Here is a 22705-nt window from a genome sequence, read left to right as displayed (position 1 = left end):
GTAGGAAGCAAGTAAAGCATGTAGCCTCAGTTCATAGCCTACAGTACCTACAGTATACCTAAGAAACGCCTACTACTTCCCTGCTTAGGGAACTGAAGTTACTTTTGTTACATGGAAATCCATCTCTTAACACAAGCTGTTATTCTTATAATTTAATTGATAGAGTCAATAAAGGACCAATAACAAATACTCATAAAATATTTAGAAATACTGAGAGTGATTGTTTGCACTTGCATGTTGAGATCCAGTAGCTGAATACTGAAAAGTTCACTAAGGTTTTCAAGAAAATTGTCTTATGCAGCCCCTACTAGTGATGGTCCTGATTGCAAAGGCGTTTCCAAATTGTGTTATGAACATCATTATCATCATTCAGTGCTATGCATGGGATAACAATCCTGCAAGATATTCTTCTTTCACTTTTTATAATCAAAAGTGTATGCACCCATATGTACTTACCTCTGTGTATGACTAGGACAGTGTATTTATTATACAATGTGCTTTCCCAGATGGGTGAACAACAGGGGGTTGCCTGAGGTCCGTCACCTGGTAGCAAAACACTAATCATGAACATGAATAATCCTGTACTTATTCTATCCTTCCATCCATCATTTACACCTGCTTATTCTTATCGAGGGTCACAGGGATCTGCTGGAGCCAATCCCAGCTCTCTTTGGGTGAAAGGTAGGAGTACACCCTGGACAGGTCCCCAGTCCATCACAGGGCCACATAGAGACAAACAACCTCACACACTCACACTCACTCCTATGGGCAATTTAGAGTCACCAATCAACCTGACATACATGTTTTTGGACTGTGGGAGGAAACCAGAGTACCTGGAGAAAACCCACGCAAGCACAGGGAGAACATGCAAACTCCACACAGAGGGTTTCGAACCAGGACCTTCTTGCTGTGAGGTAACACTACATTCCACCAAGCCACCACCTTATACTACACATACACATATTCCCACTTTAGTTACAGCATCTCTCAGCCAATCTAAGCAGGGAGTTAATGGAGACAACGTTACCCTCTCTTGGATTTGAATCCACACAGAAGCCAATCATTACAAATGTGTGGATCTTTCTTGAGACCAATTTAATTGCACTGCAGTCCGGGTGCATACAAGTGTGCATGTGCAAAAGTTTGAATATGTGCGGCTTTGTGCAAACTTGTGATCCCGGCAGTCCTGTGAACTAGCTCTGTATAATTACATTCTTTTCCAGAGAATTTGAATCACAGTGCTTGAACGGGGTGTCACTACTGTATTCCATACTTGAGAATGGCTGATTACAGATGGACTTTCATTATTTCATGCTACATTGTTTTATAATACATAAATTGTTAATATGGTTAGTGTTGTTCTAAAATGCAACCACAGGGAGACACAATCCAGTGTCTTCATGTGCTGGTCCAGGTAAATGCAGAGTGTTGTGCCAGGAAGGGCATCCGACGTAAAATTTAAGCCAAATCAAACATGGAAATCACAAATATGACTTCCATACTGGATCGGTCGCAGCCCGGTTTAACAACGACCGCCACTGGTGCTGTTGACTTATAGGGTGCCAATGGAAGTTGGACTACTGTTGAGCAAAGAAGGAGAGGAGTAAGGGCAGGAGTGTAGGACTTAGAGTAGGGACTTTGAATGTAGGAACTTTGTCAGGGAAAACTAGAGAGTTGGCTGATATAATGGAGAGAAGAAAGGTGGATAGACCTGGTGGAAAAGGTAGCAAGACCTATAGATTAGGAGCAGGGTTCAAGCTGTTTTATCATGGTGTGGATGGAAAGAGGAATGGAGTAGGAAAAAGTGTGATGTTGAATGTTGTCAGTGGTTATGCTCCACAGGTAGGATGTGAGTTAGAAGAGAAGGAGAAATTCTGGAGGGAGCTGGCTGAGGTGATTCGGGGTATCCCTAGTGGGGAGAGAGTGGTGATTGGGGCAGACTTCAACGAACATGTTGGTGAGGGAAACAGAGGTTATGAGGAAGTGATGGGTAAGTTTGGTATGCAGGACAGGAATGCAGAAGGACAGATGGTGGTAGACTTCACAAAAAGGGTGGAAATGTCTGTAGTGAACACATTTTTCCAGAAAAGGGAGGAGCATAGGGTGACATATAAGAGTGGAGGCAGGAGAAACAAGTTGATTACATCTTGAGCAGATGTTTCAACCTGAAAGAGATCAGTGATTGCAAATTAGTGACTGGGAGAGTGTAGCCAGACAGCATAGGATGGTGGTGTGTAGGATGACTCTGGTGGTGAGGAAGATGAAGAGGACAAGGGCAGAGCAGAGGACCAAGTGATGGAAGTTGAAAAAGGAAGAGTGTGGCTTTCAGGGAGGAGCTGAAACAGGCTCTGGGAGGTCATGAGGTTCTTCCAGATGACTGGACAGCTACAGCTAAAGTGATCAGGGAGACAGGTAGGAGGGTACTTGGTGTGTCATCTGGAAAGAGGAAAGCATATAAGGAGACTTGGTGGTGGAATGAGGAAGTTCAGGAGTGTGTTAAGAGGAAAAGGTTAGCTAAGAAGAAGTGGGACACAGAGGACAGAAGAGAACAGACAGGAGTACAGGGAGATGCAGCGTAAGGTGAAGATAGAGGTGGCAAAGGCCAAACAAATGGTGTTTGAGGATTTGTATGATAGGTTGGACACTAAGGAGGGAGAGGTGGATTTGTACAGGTTGGAGAAGCAGAGAGATGGGTGCAGCAGGTTAGGGTGATTAAGGACAGGGATGGAAATGTGTTGACAGGTGCCACAAGTGTGATGGAAAGGTGGAAGGAATACTTTGAAGAGTTGATGAATGAGGAAAATGTTAGAGAGCACAGAGTAGAAGAGGTGACTGTTGTGGAGCAGGAAGTAGCAAAGATCACTCAGGATGAAGTGAGGAAGGCGTTGAAGAGGATGAAGAGTGGAAAGGCAGTTGGTCCTGACGACATACCTGTGGAGGTATGGAAGTGTTTAGGAGAGGAGGCAGTAGAGTTTTTGACTGGGCGACTTAACAAGATCTTGGAGAGTAAGAGGGTGCCTGAGGAATGGAGGAGAAGTGTACTGGTGCCCATTTTTAAGAACAAAGGAGACGTGCAGAGTTGTGGAAACTACAGAGGAATAAAGCTGATGTGTCACACAATGAAGTTATGGGAAAGAGTAGTGGAGGCTAGGCTGAGGTCAGAAGTGAGCATTTGTGAGCAGCAGTATGGTTTCATGCCAAGAAAGAGAACCACAGATGCAATATTTGCTTTGAGAATGCTGATGGAGAAGTATAGAGAAGGCCAGAAGGAGCTGCATTGTGTCTTTAGAAAAAGGTGGAGAGAGCACTGGCTATTCACTCTGCCCCACTGATAATTCCTGCCAGTCCTGAGACTCAAACCCACAACTTTCAGGTTACAAGTCTGATTTTCTAGCAATTACTCCACAACAGGCTGACAGATGAGGTTAGACAGGAATCTCCATGGACTATGATATTTGCAGATGACATTGTCATCTGTAGTGAGATCAGGGAGCAGATGGAGGAAAATCGAGAGAGGTGGAGGTTTGCTCTGGAAAGGAGAGGAATGAAGTAGAAATACATGTGAATGTAAATGAGAGGGACTCAAGTAGAACGGTGAGGTTACAGGGAGTAGAGGTGAAGAAGGTGGAGGATTTTAAGGACCTAGGGTCAACAGTCCAGAGCAACGGAGAGTGTGGAAAAGAAGTGAAGAGACGTGTGCAAGCAGGTTGGAACGGGTGGAGGAAAGTGTCAGGTGTGATGTGTGAAAAAAGAGTGTCAGCAAGAATGAAAGGAAAGGTGGACAAGACAGTGGTGAGACCAGCAATGTTGTCTGGTTTAGAGACAGTGGCACTGAGAAAAAGACAGGAGGCAGAGCTGGAGGTAGCAGAGCTGAAGATGTTGAGGTCTCTGGGAGGGACGAGGATGGATAGGATCAGGAATGAGGACATCAGAGGGACAGCTCATGTTAGATGTTTTAGAGAAAAAGCCAGGGAAGCCAGATTGAGATGGTTTGGACATGTTCACAGGGGGGACAGTGAATACATTGGTAAAAGGATGCTGAGGTTAGAGCCGCCAGGAAGGAGGCCTAGAGGAAGACCAAAGAGGAGGTTCTTGGATGCAGTGAAGGAGGAATGAGGATTATTGATGTGGGAGTGGAGGATACAGAGGATAGGCTTAAATGGAGGCAGATGATTCGCTGTGGTGACCCCTGAAGGGAGCAGCCCAAAGGAGAAGAAGATTGTTAGTGTTGTTCTAAACCCTTATTCCCATGGCAAAGCAAAATACAATAAGTTGTTGTCAGTAGCTTAGCCGTGTGACTAAGCTGATTGGGATAAAAGCTGTCTTGTTAGCTCACATCATTTCATTCAGTCCCTCCTAGTAGGGTTTGACCCATTGACTCGCCAACACACCCTGCAGTTACCCCTGACCCCTACACACTCAACATTCTAGATCTACATATGCTTAAGTGACCCTGACGAATGACCCCATGTATGACTGCATGACTCATGGCTGGTTCTGTTGTTTGCTGTTGCACCAGTAGTGAACTTGCCAGAGACTGCCTGTGGTCCTATTACTCTGTGAAGTTGTTTTTGCCACTGCACTGGCTAGCAGTTATCGATCCTCTTTGGCTGACTTTGAGCCCTCTGGCGGGCATTAGATTTCAATTCACTTGTTAGTGAAAGCATGTCGGCAAAGCTGCTCACAACATCAGTTAGGGATGATTCTGAGTGACAGTGAGAATGTCAGCTGGACCACACAGTTCTCTGGTTTCATGCCAGATGTTAAAAAAAAAAACAAAACAAAACAAAGTGAAGCATTTCTCACAGTGGTCATTTTTAGTTTGAGACTTAGGGTTGTAGTCTCTATAACTAACTTGAACAGAAATATGAGAATTCCTTGGGCTGGGCAACATATTGAGGTTGGTGGGTGCTTCTATTTCAAGCATCTCAGACTTTTCACGCGTTTTCATCAGTGGTCTGAGAGGCATCTGGATCTCTGCACAGCAACAGAAAACAAACTTTTCTCATCTTTCTGTTCATCATTGTCATGATAGAAATGTTGTCATTACTGCCCACTGCAGACTGATGATCAGCTTCATCCTCTCAAGTTGTTTTGATTAGGGTTTAGACATAATAATCATACAGCTGTGCTCAAGTACTCGCTGCTACAGCAGCAACCACATAGCCTGAATAGAGACTGATGGCAACAACCTGATGGCTTGTATTCCATTGATCCCATTGCATTAATCAAGGTTGTTTACAGAGAACACAGCAACCAGTGATGGATGACTGCTGGTAATTATGCAACAGGCCGCAAACATCACACCTCTCATTTATGGTGTGCTGACACAGTCAGTGAAAATAATCCACAATCTTGGATATTTTTACACGATATTTTTACAAATCTTCCTGTCACCTCTTCAGCTTCTATGTGACACATTTACAGAGTGCAAGGAAAATTGACAGGGTGAGAGGAGATGGGAACAAAGTAGATGCATTGAAGGAGAGAGGAAACAAGACAAAGCTCTTTTATATTGGGCCCTGCGCCCCCCTTTGTTTTGCCAGCAACAAGTACTTCTTTGCCTGTGGTTGCATTAAAGGCTTATCGGCTCATTTAACCCTGGGCCACTAGCTCTGAGCTTTTTTATTGCTTAATGTTACCAGGGTAGTGATGTGAGACTTCACTCCACTGTCAGCAGCATACCACACTGAGCCAGCAACAGGTCCTTCATCAATATGTGGTTTCTCTGGCCGTCATTGTGTTTGAGTAACACTGATACCTTTGTGCTCTGAGCTGTATGTCTATGCAAAATATGCAATTTCAATTTTAGAGCAACACTTGTAATCTCAGCAACTCTTCTTTAAGGTGCGACCGCCTCAGAGTATGGCAGTGGACTTGCATTCCAACTGTTGCTATGCTTTTTTTCTACAAGTGCTGTAGTTAATGTGCTTCACACTTTGCTCCTGCCACATTATGGGTCCCTGGCTCAACTTTTACCACCTTCTGCCCAGAACTTTTTGTTGCTTGGCTAGCCCAGCCAGAGCACTATATATATATCTTTTGCCCCCCATTGTTAGTGATATTATGGTCAAATGGTGCAGCAGTGGCCCTTGCTCTCTTGTGGCCTGTAGCGGCCAAGCCACATAAATATTACATGGACTGTATTCTAAGGGGTAGACATTCCCATTCATTTGTGCTGCACTAGACTCTTCTAACTTTTATGTTCCTAAATCAGAATTCTGACTCTGCTGCCGCTATGTTGCACTTTCTAAGGTTTTTGTTCTTTTCAAGGGTTCCCTTATTTTTTCCCATCTTCAGTCATTTACATTTTCCCCACCTTTTCCTGTCTATATTTGTTGCAGCTTTAAAGTCTCTGCTGGCAACTTCCATCCACACTTTTTCCATTGCATCTATGCAGGAGGTTTTGCTTTTCGTTTCCTTAACATGTGAGAGTCACTCTGCAATTTCATGTGGCTGAAGACAAAAATCTCAAGAAAAAAAATTAAATAAAAAAGTAACAGGAGTAACTTTTTCAGGAGGGTTCTTGCCAGGTGGTGCCATCAATGGATGGGACCTTTTTTTCCCTCTCTATTAAAAATTTTCACACACTACTGGGAAGGGGATAATCATATTTTGTAGTATTTTATGTTACTAGCTGTACTATATCATCTATTCAAGGACCTGGCCCAATACACTTAGGCACCACCCAGCAAACCAACTAGTCGAAAAAGAGCTCATTATCCTGACAGTGCAGTGGGATTTCTAATACTATATCTGGAATAAACAAATCTATCAGAGTAAGAAAGCCAGTGTCTTTTGATGTGTATTTCCCAGCCACATTGACCCAATGGTCCTTCCACCACTCCAGAATTGCCTAAAAGCCCAGAGTACAATAGGTGGCTTAATGGAAGTGACCAGTGTCCTCAGGCATTCTGCTATTTCAGCCTGCCCTCATGCCAGCAAGGTGTCTCACCTTATTATATTGCTGTTTAGAGTCCTCCTCCTCCTTTCTCATCAGTCATTATACATACCATTACCTTCACCTGCATGTCAGGGCAGTGTGCATGCCTATTTCTGCCAGGCTGTCATTTTAGCTTCCAAAGTCATATGAGGGACAGTTTCCCTTTTGTTTTTATCAAACATTCCCACCCATTTATATCTATTTTGAATCCTCAAGCTTTGAAACAGCTGTAATGAATTTATCATAGAGTGAATTTATGAATTTAGCCATGAACCGCAACACCTGATCCTGGTGCACTGAAGTGGAGCATTTATGACTGATGCTTGTATCAAGATCTGTGCTGTTTCTCCCTCTGTCACTTTCTCATGCTAACAATTTGTTCTAATGTTGATGTCATAAAGCTCTGTCACTGGCAGGATATGAATAGCTTTTTTGCACTTTGCACATGCTTATGTAAATATGTCTCTAATAAGCACTTTGGCAACACCATATGCTGTTGCATCAAACTGTCTCCTTTCAGTGGTGGAGACAGAACAGCAACAAGAGAGGCAAGCATAGGAGGAGGGAATTGAGAGTAGACAAGTGGAAAGGGGGAATTAAGGAGAAGAGTGGTTTGGGGGATGAGCCGTCTGGTCTCGCCCATCAGCTCCACCACCTTACTATGGTTGAAGTGCTCTGTGAAAACAGAGCACAAATTTATATAATGTTTGTTAACACAGCATCTCCAGTCATCATCGGCTGCCTGTTTTAATCTACCTTGTCAGCTAGCTACGTCTTATTTGTCCTTCTGTTGTTAATGACATCCTGCTGCAATACTGAGCACTTGAGAAGACATTTTATTTAACAGTCTGTCAGGCCAGATATATGATGGCTTTTATTTCCAGTATCCATGCTGTGAATGTGTTCTGCAAACACAAAGGTTTTCTCCAATAGCTCTGTCACCTACTTTGTATCAACTCTGTGTGGATGCCTGATTAGGCGCACACACTCTTCCTGTTGTACTGTTTTTGATTTGAATTCCCCCCACTACAGGCAAAGGACCTGAGATACTGTTTGCGGGGCAGAAGCTAAACGACAATGAATGGCACATGGTGAAGGTGGTTCGAAGAGGCAAGAGCCTGCAGCTGTCTGTGGATAATGTCACAGTGGAAGGTTAGTTATGTTTGGGAGAGGGATTCATTCAGGGCAGGAATCTGGGGGGCATGGTAATACACATGTAATACTTTTATAAGTATATGTATTACTTGTCCACGTGTATAACAAAAAAGACACAAAATATATATATATATATATATATATATATATATATATATATATATATATATTTTTTTTTTTATATATATATTTTATATATATATATATTTTTTTTTTTGTCAAATGTCATTTTTTGTTAATTCACCAAATGAATACCCAGCTTTGTCTTCAACCCTACACACAATGAGTTGCAATTGGTGAACAAGCTATTTGCACCCATAGCAAATTCATACAAATATATGAAGAGCTGAAAAAATGAAATATATCTAATTTATATTGAACAATTTGTTCTAATGTTGGCAGGTTTGTAATCTTCTAGTGACTGAGTGAACAGCTATGTATGAAGTACAGAGAAACAGTTTCTGCCAACTACTAAGAAAATAGCAAGTGAAGAATGAAAGGTCAAGAGATGTGGTGGAGTCACAGGCTCTCAGTATTGTGGCCTCAGGCAATAGGATGGCAGGACAAAGCATGAGGGAAGAGGTGAGGATAAAGGTGTGAGCTAGGTGAAGAAAAGAGAGTGGGCACACCAGTGCCAAAAGCAAGGAATGACCCTGTGAAGTTCTGACTGGTTCACACACTGTTTCATGGGAAAGAAAGAGGAGGAAGCTCCTAGGGAGTTCTTTTGTTGCGGCCAGGCTTCATCAGGGAAGGAATTTTAATCGGCACTTTGCCAAGCTCATTACTCCACATCTCCTAGTGAAAATGATATAAATTGTGGAGCAGAGCAGTAACGAGAGATTTTCTACAATATTACGCTCATATAATTTCTTTCAAAGGTTAGAAAATAGGATCAAACTTAGTGAGCATATGCGTATAAAAACATACTGCACGCACTGTTTTAAGTAACTGACATCAATTTTAAGATCTGATAAACATAATGCAGATATTCAATAATATAGTTAAACCCATTAAAACCTATTTTAATATTATAGTAATATTACAGTTACTCAGTTTGATATACAGTTTCAATATAAATCAGACTGTATTGTAATGTTGTGTTGCCATTTTGTATTTCTCTTCAGAGATTAATAAAGTTTATCTTATTTTTTTCTATTCTCTATTCTAAGTTAAAACTTTTTTTTTCTGTGTATTCCACTATTTACTATATTTTACTTATATAAAATATATAATTTACTATGTTATTTACAATTAACTTTATTAATTACTATTAATATAATTTAAATAATATTAAATTGAACAACTTTAACCTTGGGGACTAATAAAGTACTTCTTCTTCTGCTTCTATTCCAGGTCAGATGACTGGTGCCCACACTCGTCTCGAGTTCCACAACATTGAGACTGGCATCATGACTGAACGCCGCTTCATATCTGTGGTGCCCTCAAATTTCATTGGTCATCTCCAGGGCCTGACCTTCAATGGGGTGCCATATTTAGACCAGTGTAAAAATGGGGACATCTCCTACTGCGAGCTGAACGCCCGCTTTGGCATGCGCCACATCATTGCAGACCCAGTGACGTTTCGAACAAAAGGCAGCTACTTAGCATTAGCCACATTACAAGCTTATGCCTCCATGCATCTCTTCTTTCAGTTCAAAACCACCACGCCTGATGGCCTAATTCTCTTTAACTCTGGAGATGGAAGCGATTTTATTGTTGTGGAACTGGTGAAAGGGTGAGTTCTGTGTGATTTCAGGTAATTGATTGAATTAATGGAAAATAAAAGTTAAAGATGACAAATAAAGTAATTTCTTAATTGGGTTGTTTCTCACTCTGCAATCTGCCATTGGAAACACATGAAAGCCTTAAGGCACACCAAGTGCTGATAGTGATGTAATATCTATTGTTTTTCAAAGCAATTTTCTGCACAATCTAACCCAGCAGCACACTATGTGAAATACAGTGAGGAATCTAATAAATTATCAACTATCATTGCTCCAAATAGGAAAGCAAAACAGAAATTGAAATGTTAGCTGATTGAAAGTGACTTTAGTCAATACTGGTAAGTAATCATAACCAGTGGTCTTAAAAGCTCAGCAGTGAGTTCCACATAATGCAGGTTACTATTGGCTGGGCAGTATTCTTGTCTGCTTTGAAAATGTAGGTCTGGATTATTTGTATTAACATCCATTATCTGATAACTGTTAATGCGCAACAGTGAGCAGAATATATTTTTCTAATACTCTATAAAGGCTTGGAAACACTAGTACAAATCTGAACCAAACTGGTTTGACTTGTGAATTGTATCACCCTAAATGCTGTTCATAATTATCAAAGAAAAGGCTTTTGGTCGAATCACTCCTCCTCTTGTGGTCTATATTCAGCACTGTTACAACAGAAAATCCTCAGCTGCTGCCTCTGCCACACAAAGACAAGAGGCTACATAAAAGAATTGGAATTGAGGGAAAAAAACAACACATACCTTGAATGAAACAGCCATAATAGCCTTAACCCAAAACACAAAAGACAGCCACATTTGTGTGAAGGAGGAAATTGTGCCACCGTGTCTGTCTGTGGGCAAACAGGAGTTTTTAGACATAAGCAGGTTTCTATATTTACCTGTCAAACCAGAGAGTAAATAAAGGAACCTTAAGAGGCCTTATGTGCAGACACATTAAGTGCCAATATTATTGTTCTCAGTAATGTGTTCATAGTCAGAGAAGAGAATAGAAAGGGTTAGAAACAAAGATCACTTTATTATGACAATTAGAAGTCCTTTTTACTGTGACCGGCCATCAGTGTGTGTCAGAGAATGAAAACATATCATGATGAGAAAATACAGTTCTCGAGTGAAGCCAAAAAAGCACTATCATTATTGAATTGACTGACTCATTGTGACCATGAGTTTGATTTTCTTTCCTTCAAGAACAGCAATTAAACTAGTTTGGAAATAATGACCAGACAGACACGTGCTCATATTTTCTTTACTTGGTATGTTTCTTCACAGGTACATTCACTATGTCTTTGATCTTGGCAACGGGCCGTCACTCATGAAGGGCAACTCGGACAAGCAACTTAATGACAACCAGTGGCACAATGTGGTGGTGTCCCGGGACGCCAACAATGTACATACACTAAAGATCGACTCACGCACCGTTACTCAGCACTCCAATGGAGCCCGCAACTTGGATCTCAAAGGTAACAGCAGGCTGCTCAGTGTCCAGTGATAGATTTTTAGAGAAAACATTACCACTGTGTCATCCTTGGTCTGTCTCTTAAGTGTTGTTGGAAGGTGGCCATGAACACATGCCAGCTCAAATCCATCTAAATTAGCCCCAGTTTCACACAGGCTTTTAGAATAAGTCCACTGTATATCCACTGGTTTTCTTAGTCACTGAGGAATTTTTACTTTTCTAGTGGTGTGTCTAAAAAAGGTCTTGAAACATTTTATTTTTAAAATACTGACAAAAATACAACTGTCATCATGAAAGCAAACTTACAAAATCCTGCAACATCTGTGCTAGCCTACTCTCTTAACTTTGACAGATGATCTCCTCGCTTTCTGAAGATGTTGGGTTTACCGCAACAGGAAAATAACAGAGCAGTGACCTTTACCAGTTAAACCCAATATGACCTAAATCCAACATTGCACACCAAGGTGAAAAAATAATCCTACACTTTATAATAATAGTTAATCACTTTTTCCATGCTGTATTAATTTTTGCTTTTACTTAATGGACAAAAACATAGTCGCAATTGGTGCACTTAGGATGACTATCTTCTGATGGAGACACCTTTACTTCTTTGACTTTAAAATACCCTGCCCTCGTGAATCAGCTTGAAATAATAGCCATGGTTGCAAGGCACTTAAATGTGAATAGGTATCACTGGTCTACTGGGAGACTGGGACTGTAAACTCAGGTAATTGTAGGCTTTAGACCCCAGAAGTCAGGTTCTCACATATGTTATTTGGATGCTTGAAGAGAGGCTGCCTGTGGAGAGACAGCATGGAAATAAAAGTAGAGAGTCAAAACGAAACAAGAACAGATACTTATGTGGAAGAAATATACTAAGCTGATGAAAGTGGACAACAGAGGATGGATGGTAACATCACAGACACTAAACTCTTTCAAGCGTCTGTACTAATATTAAGATCAGTTCTGGATGATTCACTTTGATTTTGGCTGTGTCATATTCCAGAGTCTGGAAACCGCTTGAGGGTGCCGCGGGTTGTTTAAGACGCATCAGAAGTCACTATAAACTCCCAGGCCCACTGAAGGCTATGAGGAGTCAAAAGATCAAAAGGCGTGTAAAGTTGTTGTATGAGAATGAAAGTATGCTTTTTGCTGTGTTACACACATTAGCCTCAGTCATTAGACTTGCAATTAGCAGTCTGGTCTAAAAATGTCACGGTGAAATGCAAATAAAGTGCCTCATTCGCATGGGCAGTTATGTTATTGTCACATATGCTGTGGATGAGGAATTTAACAGTCACACTGTCTGTGTATTTGATGCACAAGACTGCCATGTCAGTGGAATATTCAGTAATTGCTATATATAGTAAATGCTTGCTTTCCAGTTGTTGATGTATAGCATTATAGCATAATATGTATTTATCTGGCACTGTTTGATTGATAGGTAAACCTAGTCTCCTGCGCATCCATGCATTCTTTGTAGTAAATCTAATCTGGCGATCTGGTGCAGTAAGGTGAAGTAATTGATGTCTTTAATTAGAAGGTGTTTGATTGATTACCTCGGTCTAGGCTGTGGCAAAGAGTGCCGGCAGCCAACTCTAAGATACTGTAGAATCATTAAGAGACAGTCTGTGTTTCTTAAGGAAACATGCTTCTATGTTGACGGTGCTGTACGATGCTCTGCACTGTAGCCAGGACGTCATCCAGGTCTTCAAACTCTCCCACCATTTGCTATTGTGGTGCATTATCTTTTCTGATCAAACAGTAATGCTCCGTAACAAACCACTGTGTATGTGTCCTGGAGACACTTACTCTCATCTGACATCACATTTTGCACAACACACAACATTGCTTTCCTGTTACTGGGGCAAACAGTGTTCCTCAAGCATTACAACAGGTTTTAGTGTTCCCTCATTTAACCTGTGTGATAAATAGACAGTTTTTCTAAAATGCCACCAACCAAGCGTGCACCAGCATGATTCCTCAGCCCTCCCCAGAGCCATGTGGTGACAGTGGCCCTATCTGCATATTCCAAATGACAGTCTACTGTATACTGAGTGATTTGTGTCGCAAATGAAGCCAAATGCTGCCACTTTGCCCAATCAACACAATATACACAACTGAAGAGCAGCCCTTTATCTGTGTTGTTAATCTCTTAGATGCTGTGATTGAAACTTCTTTATTTTCAGGGGTCTTTTCTTTATCTGAACAACTCTTGCCTGCAGGGGATGGAGGCTGAGGCAGCTCAGTGCTAGTGGGAAGAATAATAGTTGTAAATCTTGCTTCAGAGGACTTTAGTTGGGGGGAGAGATGTCTCTATCCGCAATTCCCTTGTCTAATTGGGCATTCAGACCTTGCTCTGTAGTTCTGCTGTGACAATTCCCCTGGCAAAACACCGTGCACAGCCCAAACACTGTAATGTCATAAACACTGGAGAAGGCACCAGACATAACCATGTGTGCAGGTGGAGAAAGACCCAAACACATACACATACAGTATACTGTATACTACCAAACATGGTAGTCAGAAATATTCTTCCCTTATACTTCTGCCTACGCACAGACTACTGCATGCTATGTACATTTTTCTCACTGTTCAGCAATTGAGCAGAGCTTGGCAAATCAAAGAAAGAGCAACAATAAGCTATTCCTCACAATCTCTTTGCTCTGTTTTAACACCATTTTTGCCTGCATTTCAAAGAAAAAAACCCAATTCTCCAAGCTTTATCTGTGTAATTGCCCAGAGAAAATGGGGAAAATGGGTTTCATGCGCTCTGTCTTCCAATTCTTTGTTTTTTGGACAAGCAAAAAATCTTCAAGGCATCCCTCTTTGTTAGCTAAAGTATGGTGAGGGAACAGCACTAATCGCCAAGGATAGCAATGAGTGGGTCTAGTTGTCTATAGTGAATGCAAGTCTCAGAAGATATGTTGAACATACACAATACAGGGAAATACAGCTCTCTCATTTCTGTTGGCAACCTGTAGAAAACAGTGATAGAAAATTACTGCTATATTCTGTTCTGCAGTAGCCTTGTTGATTTTAGTGCAACACTGTTACTATGAATCTTATCAAATACAAGGAAATCTTCACAGTATGATGCTAATACCACTGAAGAGGAAAACAAGGTCTTGTGATTAATAGGATAAAATATCACTACCAAAAATACCAAAATAACAAACCTTATTTGGAATTTGTGATTGGCATGGAAAGTATTACACACAGCTTTGAATTAGCCTTAAAAGCAGAAGGAGAGGTTTGTTATTTACGGAGCAGTAAGGGTGGAGCTTCTTACCCATTCACACAAATTAAGTCTGAAATGTTAACTATCACAGAAAAAAATCAAAAGTGAACAAGCACTTTCCTTCATTAAATACATCCTCTGTCTCTGTAGAAAAGCATCCGTCTGTTTCATATTGTGAGGACTGTTTTGCTATTTACAATACTGCTGCTCAAACTGCCTTAGTTTTGCTTCTTTCATAATTTGTGATGTGAAATGTTTCAGCTCTTAACTGCAATACAAATAGTACATGTTTTAGACTTGCCAGGTATTATTGGCATCATTTTAATTGTATATATTATTATATAAAGAAACAAAGACCATCACTCAGAAAGTAGCAGTGTCCTTGTGTCCTCTAGGAAAGATAGCAGGGACAATGAGCAGAATCCTTTTTGTGACAGGAAGCAGTGTTTATATGATATCTTCATTTTGAGGAGCACTCGAACCAGCAATATCACATGGGGTGAGCAGAGGCTAATTGTCTCCATTTGTTTATGTTAATTATGCCAAGGTATCACAATTAATTTAACAATGATATATCAATCATTAATTCATTAGTGCTAAACATAGCACCATAAACCAAGGACACTTAAGGTTAATCACTGAAGGTTCTCTAAAAACACACTGAGAATATGCATTCAGTCGGCAGTTTATTAGGTACTACGTGTCTAATCAGTATTCAGTCAGATTAGTCAATCTAATCCAATAGTCCTACAATAAATCCTCGTCAAGGGGGAAGGAGTTCAGTTTTTGTTGGAATCAACAGTGGTGTTGATTCAGTTGCATGATCACTCTGGATGTAGTAGTTTGTGCTGCTGTTGAATTGTACTGCATTATATAGAGAATTAACACAATACAATTCAATATCAGAGACTACATCGTCAAAACTATTTTACAGTTGTATCAACACCTCTTTGAAACGGTCTCAGAAAAAGCTGAAAATTATCACCTTTATGAAAGGAGAATTTATCGCAGGAGTGTTGTACTTGTCTGTGTTAGTTTTAGCTTAGTGTATCTAATAAACTGTCAATTGCTGCCATGTGACATAAGAAATGAAAACCTCAGGTATTCTATGTCTACATTTTGGGAAGGATTAGCTGTGTTGGACATGAGTAATCTGTGATCAGTCTGTTCTATACCTGAAAACTGCAGCAATGGATTTTCAGAGTTAATCTGTGACATGTCTGGTGTTGTCTTGTGCTCTGTTTGCATCCTGCATTTTCAAGTTGAAGTGAACAGTGTTGGTCATGTGGAAGAGGAAGTACACACAAACATTAATTGTCCTAAGGGGAATAACCTGCTTTACTATGGCAAAATGACAATGGCACTGATATGAATGTCCTTATTAAATACAGTGGTGGGAAATGAGCAATAAAAACAGTAGAAAAAAAAACATTAAAACATTAATGAAGCATTTTTCAGGTTGAGTGGATGTGGGGAGGGGGAATAATTTGGCATACCATATTCAAACAGTGCCTGTCCCTTTCTTTTGAAGATTGTTGCTAATGAGGCATACTTGTGTAGAATTGTAAAGAGATGACATTGAATATGTTCCATTTTTCAACAAAAGCAGAACAAATTGAAAACACAGAGGTTTGGCAAGGGGAGACAGGAGGAGAGAAAGACAAACAGGTACACACATTTTAATGAGCTCTGCTCTTGCCAGCAGTAAAATTGAGATTAGCCGTTTGATCACCCCAAAGCTTTTCTTTCTTCTTTCTGGTTAATATCAGTTTCTGACAAACCAAGCTAAGCTAGTTGCTAATCCTGCCACAATACAAAAACCTCTTCATGCCTCATAGCAGACAAGGTGCAGCACTAATTCTAAACCTCTCCCCACCAAGGCTGAACACTGTCCAAGTGATAAATCTGTAGTTTTCACAGTGGACAGTACAAACTACCCCAAAGAAAGCCAATTCAGATGAAGCTGGTCTCTGGATTTCAGTTCCACAAATGTTGTAATGCTGTAAGATGATCAGTGTTTTTTTTTTTCTGGCAGCAAGTTAATGATCACTATGAAACTGGCATTTTGGTTGCTGGTGTTATTACTGAAACATATCCCTTAAATATCTTTAATAGCACTGTCAGTATTTTTGAGCAAATGTTTGATTATTTGTAACAAGTATGTTAAATTTTGAGTGATAATCATAAAACTGAACATACTACAAATAATTCACATCGGAGCTGCTCTCCCTTTACGTTACAATGTCAACAGATAGAGGCTATGCATATTCAGTAGTTCTTCAATTTTATACGCGGCCATCTAAAGCAGTGGCTAACTAGTCTCAACACTGTAGCAGAAAATCAGAAGAATTGAATGGAATAATAATGGCTAAAGTTTTTTTTTTTTTTTGCAGTGCTTAACAAATTTATTAGACCACCATCCAATGTAAGGGTTGTGCCACAGCTACCTCAAACTAGCAGTTTTTATGTTTCTGTAATGGCTAATTCAGCAGTGTGTGCAAGCGCTTTAGTCACAGTAATATTTATAATACTAAAATTAAACTGTTATTATCCATGAATTTTGGACTGTTACAAGAAAGACAGAAAAAAAAATGGTAGAGCACATTTATTTTTTTATTCAGCTGCCCAGTTACAATGACTTACTTGCATCTGTAAAGGAAAAAGGCATTTAATGAGTAATATTTTACTTCTGGGAGAAGTCCAATGTGCTAGCCCAATTTGGGTATAAAAACATGAATTCAATTTGAAATCCCTTATTCCTGTTCAAAATGGTGACATGTTAGACCGGTTAGTAAAATATTTGTGATTTTTTTTTTTGTTTTTTTTTTTTTGACTCGTGGTCTAGTACATTTGTTAAGCACTGTATATCACCTAAACTCTGTCCACACAAGACCTTGTACTTCTGGGAACCATGAAAGATGTAAGTGCTTCTGGCCTGCTGGTTCCTGTCTGCTAATTTTGGAGTCCCCTGTGCTAGTCAAACCTGAAAGGCCTGCCTGATTGAGCTGATGGCTTTCTTCTGCTGGTGCCCATTAGCATGTTTCACCTCATTTGCCTTGGTTTAAGAGTGGTTTGTATTATATGTAGTCATAATGTTAAGATCATATATAATTTTTGCCTGCTATGTCTCTACAAGGGGCCTTTCTCCTTTTGTCTCTTCCTACCTTTCTCTATAAGATGATCATAGCACTGTGTCGTGAATATTCTTTAACATGTGTATCTCTGGGGTGACAGTAACACGAGGACAGTGCAGATCTATTAAGTGAAGGACAAGACAGTAATGTAATCATACTGAAAAAAAAAACATTATTCAGTGGTGAAATTTCAAGACCTCATTTCTACTTCAGCCTCCAAGAAAAAGGCAATAAATAAATAAATAAATAAAATAATAATTTAGAGGCAAAATACTGAAAATGCTCATTACATTTTTCTTCCTATGGTCATGAGCTTTGGGTCATTACCGAAAGGACAAGATCTCGGATACAAGCGGCTGAAATGAGCTTTCTCCGCAGGGTGGCTGGGCGCTCCCTTAGAGATAGGGCGAGGAGCTCGGTCACCCGGGTGGAGCTCGGAGTAGAGCCACTGCTCCTCCACATCAAGAGGAGCCAGCTGAGGTGGCTCAGGCATCTGTTCCGGATGCCTCCTGAGCGCCTCCCTGGGGAAGTGTTCCGGGCATATCCCAAGCTAATCCAAGGTCCCAGGGAAGACCCAGGACACGCTGGAGGGACTATGTCTCTCGGCTGGCCTGGGAACGCCTTGGTGTCCCCTAGGAAGAGCTGGAGGAAGTGTCCAGGGAGAAGGAATCCTGGGTATCCCTGCTTAGGCTACTGGCCCCATGACCTGGTCCCGGATAAGAGGAAGAAGATGGATGGATGGATTTTTCTTCCGAAATTTTCCTTAACCTTGGAATCTTCAGAATAATAAACAGTATTAGCCTTAAGAGAGCACCTAGTGGCATCTAGTCAGCATTAAAGAGCATATACGTTACAGCACTTCCACAATCCAGCATTAGGCTGTGATTTCCATATAGCATAGTCATTTCCAAATGTTTTCCATAGTTTGCGTCAGCTTAAAGTTATTTTAAAGCATTTACAACTTGATTCTTCTTTCCCTATAAGAAATAAGTCCAGCAGCCAGTTATACTTCTGTTCAGTTTTATTAATAGTCTAACACTGGTAAAAATATGAAGACTTAAGATAGAGCATAGTAGGGGCAAAACTGGTGTCTGTGTGTGTGTTTTTCTTCTGGTCTTTGCATTAATTAATCTTGTTCTACTTTAATCTGAATAAAATAGTTATTTGTGTGGCCAGTGTAGTGCAGTTTGTTGTACTTATTGAAAGATTTCTCGTAGCAAGTGTCTCATGAAGCTAATCGGGGAGATCAGGAAAAAAGAAGTTTCTGAAACTCACTGAAAGCAGAAATTTTGAGCAGTTGTGGAAGTAGGATTTTATTTTAAATCAAATGTTGCAAAGAAAGAAGAGCAAAAGTCATACGTGTGTACAGGATATGTTACAACTTGTTATTCTACTGTATAATCAATTTCCTCTTTAATACTGCTTCAGTTTGCACACAGTGTAGTATTGTTAATGACAGACAGGGAGAAGGCAATTTAATATAGATCTGCCAAAACAGCACCTGAATCTATTTGCATAGTAATAACTAAACAAATCACATGCTGCATAACTGGATTACAACCTCACTTCAGATAGTATTAATCTCTCAAACAGTTTCTTTGGCTTCTTAGAAGGGGAAGTCATTGGGACCAGTTTTTGTTGATGTTGATTTCATCATCCCTGCACCAATAATTAATCATACGCCATCAGATAAACACATGTTAAATAATATCTTTGTCTTATCAACTGGACTTTACTTTTTCTTTTATTGCAGTCAAGTGAAAGTTGTTAATAAGTCAGTATGGCAACATTAAATGCTATGTGAAGTTGTAGATATAAATCCCCCCCCCCCTATATGTATAAGCCCATCACAGAGTGCCATAAAGTGTCACCTTCACTTTCAAATTATTGGGTTTGCTTCTTTATTCATTTCCTTATTATGTCCTCCATTGCCCCCTCTACTTTTCTGCTCAGTGTCAGTGCTTGTTCAATAAATGATGGGCTAGGTAGCCTGAGTGCTGCAATAGAGCAATGTGCTTTAGCTTTTTTCTCCCACTAACCTGTCTTACATTACAATTTACTATAGCAGTACTCAGAGGTTGTGCTATTTTCCCACTTTTCCCTTCTTTTTTCTTCCACTTCACCTGCCTCTTTCGTCAAAGGCCAGCGTCTTCACCAGAGGTGGAGCAGAATAAAGATAGTATGTCTCCCGAGTGCATTTGTATTACTGTGTCTGGAATTAAAAATGAGATATATTGCAGAGTAATATAAATTAGTGCTGAAATGATGAGTTCCTTGTAGTTAAACAGTTTAACATAAAACAGTTCTATGCAGTAAAGCATTTTGTATGTGTGTGAGGCAAACTAAAGGAAGCACTTTCATGCTTCATTAAATTCTCCTTCATCCAAAGAAAAAATAGAAAATAGAATGGCAATTAAGCCCTGTCTGTTTTCATAATGATGTATTTATGACCTCTCCCCAAATGGCTCAGAAAAGAAGCCTGGTTTTCAATAACTTTCAAGGTAAAATTCAAAAGGCCTTTTTTTCTGATGCGAGAATAGAAATGGGGAAAAGAAGGTCGTTTTTAAAAAAAGAAAAATAAATAGAGCAGACAGACACAATTGTACAAAAGATGATTTGTCGACAAATGTTGTTAAAAAACAGACCATTCTGATGTAAGACATTTTGGAAATTGAAGGTGATTGCCTAACACCAGAAATGCTGTGCCATTGATCCCCTGCTTTTTCACTTATAGATTCCGTGAAATTGTCACTCCACTACAATTTGTAAGAATGAAAACACTTGTCACATTCACTTGCAGGTCTGTTTAGGAGAGCAAGGACCTGGTTTGTTACCATGTCTGTCATACTTTAAATCATTGGCTCTATACTCCCCTGGCAATGGAATATTGACATGGGTGTTTTTATTTCCCTACACTACAGCTTCCCTTCTCCATCATCTGAGAAAGTGAGATTTAAAAAGTTAGATCTTCCCTCCTCCATAATATGATATCCCACATATATGTGATTTGCATTTAATAACTCAATTATAGGTATTTATATTGTAATTATTTAATCTGCACTCATATTGAGAGTAGAAACAGAATGGAGTGAAATTGCACAAATGTTCCATGGACAGCAAATTATGGAGTACCTGCAAGGATCCTCATAGCAAGACGTACGTACGCTGTCACAATGGGCGTCTCCTCACTGAGAACAGAACTTTTAGATGTAATATCTGAAACAATCTCTTTGGGTCCACAGTCAATCACAGTTTTAACAGGTGAAATGAAAATTAGGCCACTAAAACAAACAAATAGCTGGAATGAACAAGTGAATTGTAATGTTATTCGTGTCAGATATTATTTAGGGTAAAATCAAGTAAAGCAAAGGCAGAAGGGTCAGAAAGGGAGTTGAAGAAAGTCAAAGTGATGATTTTATGAGCACCAAGAGTGTGGTTGGAAAATGAAAGAGCAAAGAATTGAAGACAAATAAAAGGAAAATGGAGAGTAAAATATAGTGACCGAGCAAAGTGAGAAAAAGTGAAGTGGAGTACAAAGAACAGATCGCAGCTAAGTCGAAGCGAAAGGACACCAAATACAAAATGACATTTCATAGAGGGAGAATGGAAGCATGAAAGTGTGTAATGACGCCTGTCTGTGTCACTATACAATCTTACCGAACGTGTCACCAGCAAGCATTGGCACATACAGTATTCAGACTTCTCTCAATGACTCACATACCAATTCATTGTGTCAGGGTCTTTTAAAAATAATACATTTTGATGTTTTTATTCTAGGCTAGATATATGTTCCTGTAGGGGAATGGATTAGATTCACCTTGTATAATTGTAAAACAACAAGTTATGTCATAAATGGTTATAGAGCAGCTGAGGGACTTTAGATATGCTGTAAAGCCTTGTGTCAAGGGGTTTATTAACCTCATATGCAGGAGCTTAGAGACACCGCAGAAATAATGGGGATGAATTAAATAATGTTTTTCTTGTTGAGTAGATTCAATTTTAGCATTATATCATATTAATTTATGTACAGGTGTAGTTGCAAGCAGTGCTAGTATGTAAATATCACTGATTTGCTGTTGAGATGTTAATGTTAATTGAAATAGTGCAGTATGGCCCTAACTGCTACAAAACCACTGGGTCCCATTCAAAGAGTGTATACTGTACTGTTGGTATCACTTACCACCAGTGCTATCACTGACACTAAGACCTGGATAAAAATGACATGTAGTCTAGTTTTGTAGCTTTTTATGTACCTTTAATTCTTCCTAAATTATTTATAAATCTATGTTCATAGATGTTGATATATGCAGTTATGACAAACACCTTACAGCAAACATAAAATTTGTTTCCATTTTTCTAATAACCTGTTGTGGATCAAACTGCAAATGCTCAGCATATGTCTCCTGTTGAAAATTCATAATTGTTGTGCCTGAACAGTTGTTAGGTACCTGCAGGAATCTTATCTTTGGTAATAACATATTCAGGGCTAGACACACTATTGCTCTTAATACAATAATGAGCTGATTGCTATTAGCATGTAAGAACTGTTTGATCATTTCTACATAACTAAAATGAGTGTAGACTACATGCTGCCATGCAAAAATCAAATAAGTGCCTAAAAAACACGATCGTACATTAGAAGCCCAGTTTCATGCATGTGGTATGAACTGTGTGAGAAAGGTTCACTCATCATTGCCTAAGCATTTGACTAGATAATTTGTTACCCGTTGATCAAATTCTGATTTCTATTGTGGTGACAGTGTACAAAATAAAAGCAGACAAAATGAACTATACTTTGTTACAATCTTTTAATTTAACAATTTAACTTTTTTTTTTTAAATCACTCCGTTTACTGGTTTTTCACTAACTTAACTGCCTATACTGAGAGAGTTAGAGAGACTTTGAAAATATATTACACCACCTGTGGTTACAGAAAGACAGCAAGCATGCACATGTTAATGAAAACATGTCACTACAGTATCCAATAATTAGAGCTTTAGTTGCCTTCAGTGTTTTTTTACCTTGCATAATTCAAAAC

General features: G+C 39.7%; 1 protein-coding gene across 1 annotated transcript in view; it reads left to right on the top strand.

Annotated features, from left to right (window-relative positions):
• Window positions 1-22705, top strand: part of nrxn2b (neurexin 2b) — a 368462-nt gene that overhangs the window by 83075 nt on the left and 262682 nt on the right. The window contains exons 8-10 of the mRNA XM_026328570.1: window positions 7976-8095; window positions 9452-9833; window positions 11106-11296. Of these exons, the coding sequence (XP_026184355.1) occupies window positions 7976-8095; window positions 9452-9833; window positions 11106-11296 (693 nt within the window). The remainder of the gene's footprint in view (window positions 1-7975; window positions 8096-9451; window positions 9834-11105; window positions 11297-22705) is intronic.

Source organism: Mastacembelus armatus, chromosome 18 (assembly GCF_900324485.2).
Source record: "Mastacembelus armatus chromosome 18, fMasArm1.2, whole genome shotgun sequence".
NCBI classification, from domain to species: Eukaryota; Metazoa; Chordata; class Actinopteri; order Synbranchiformes; family Mastacembelidae; genus Mastacembelus; species Mastacembelus armatus.
This window is presented reverse-complemented; position numbering and strand designations above follow the sequence as displayed.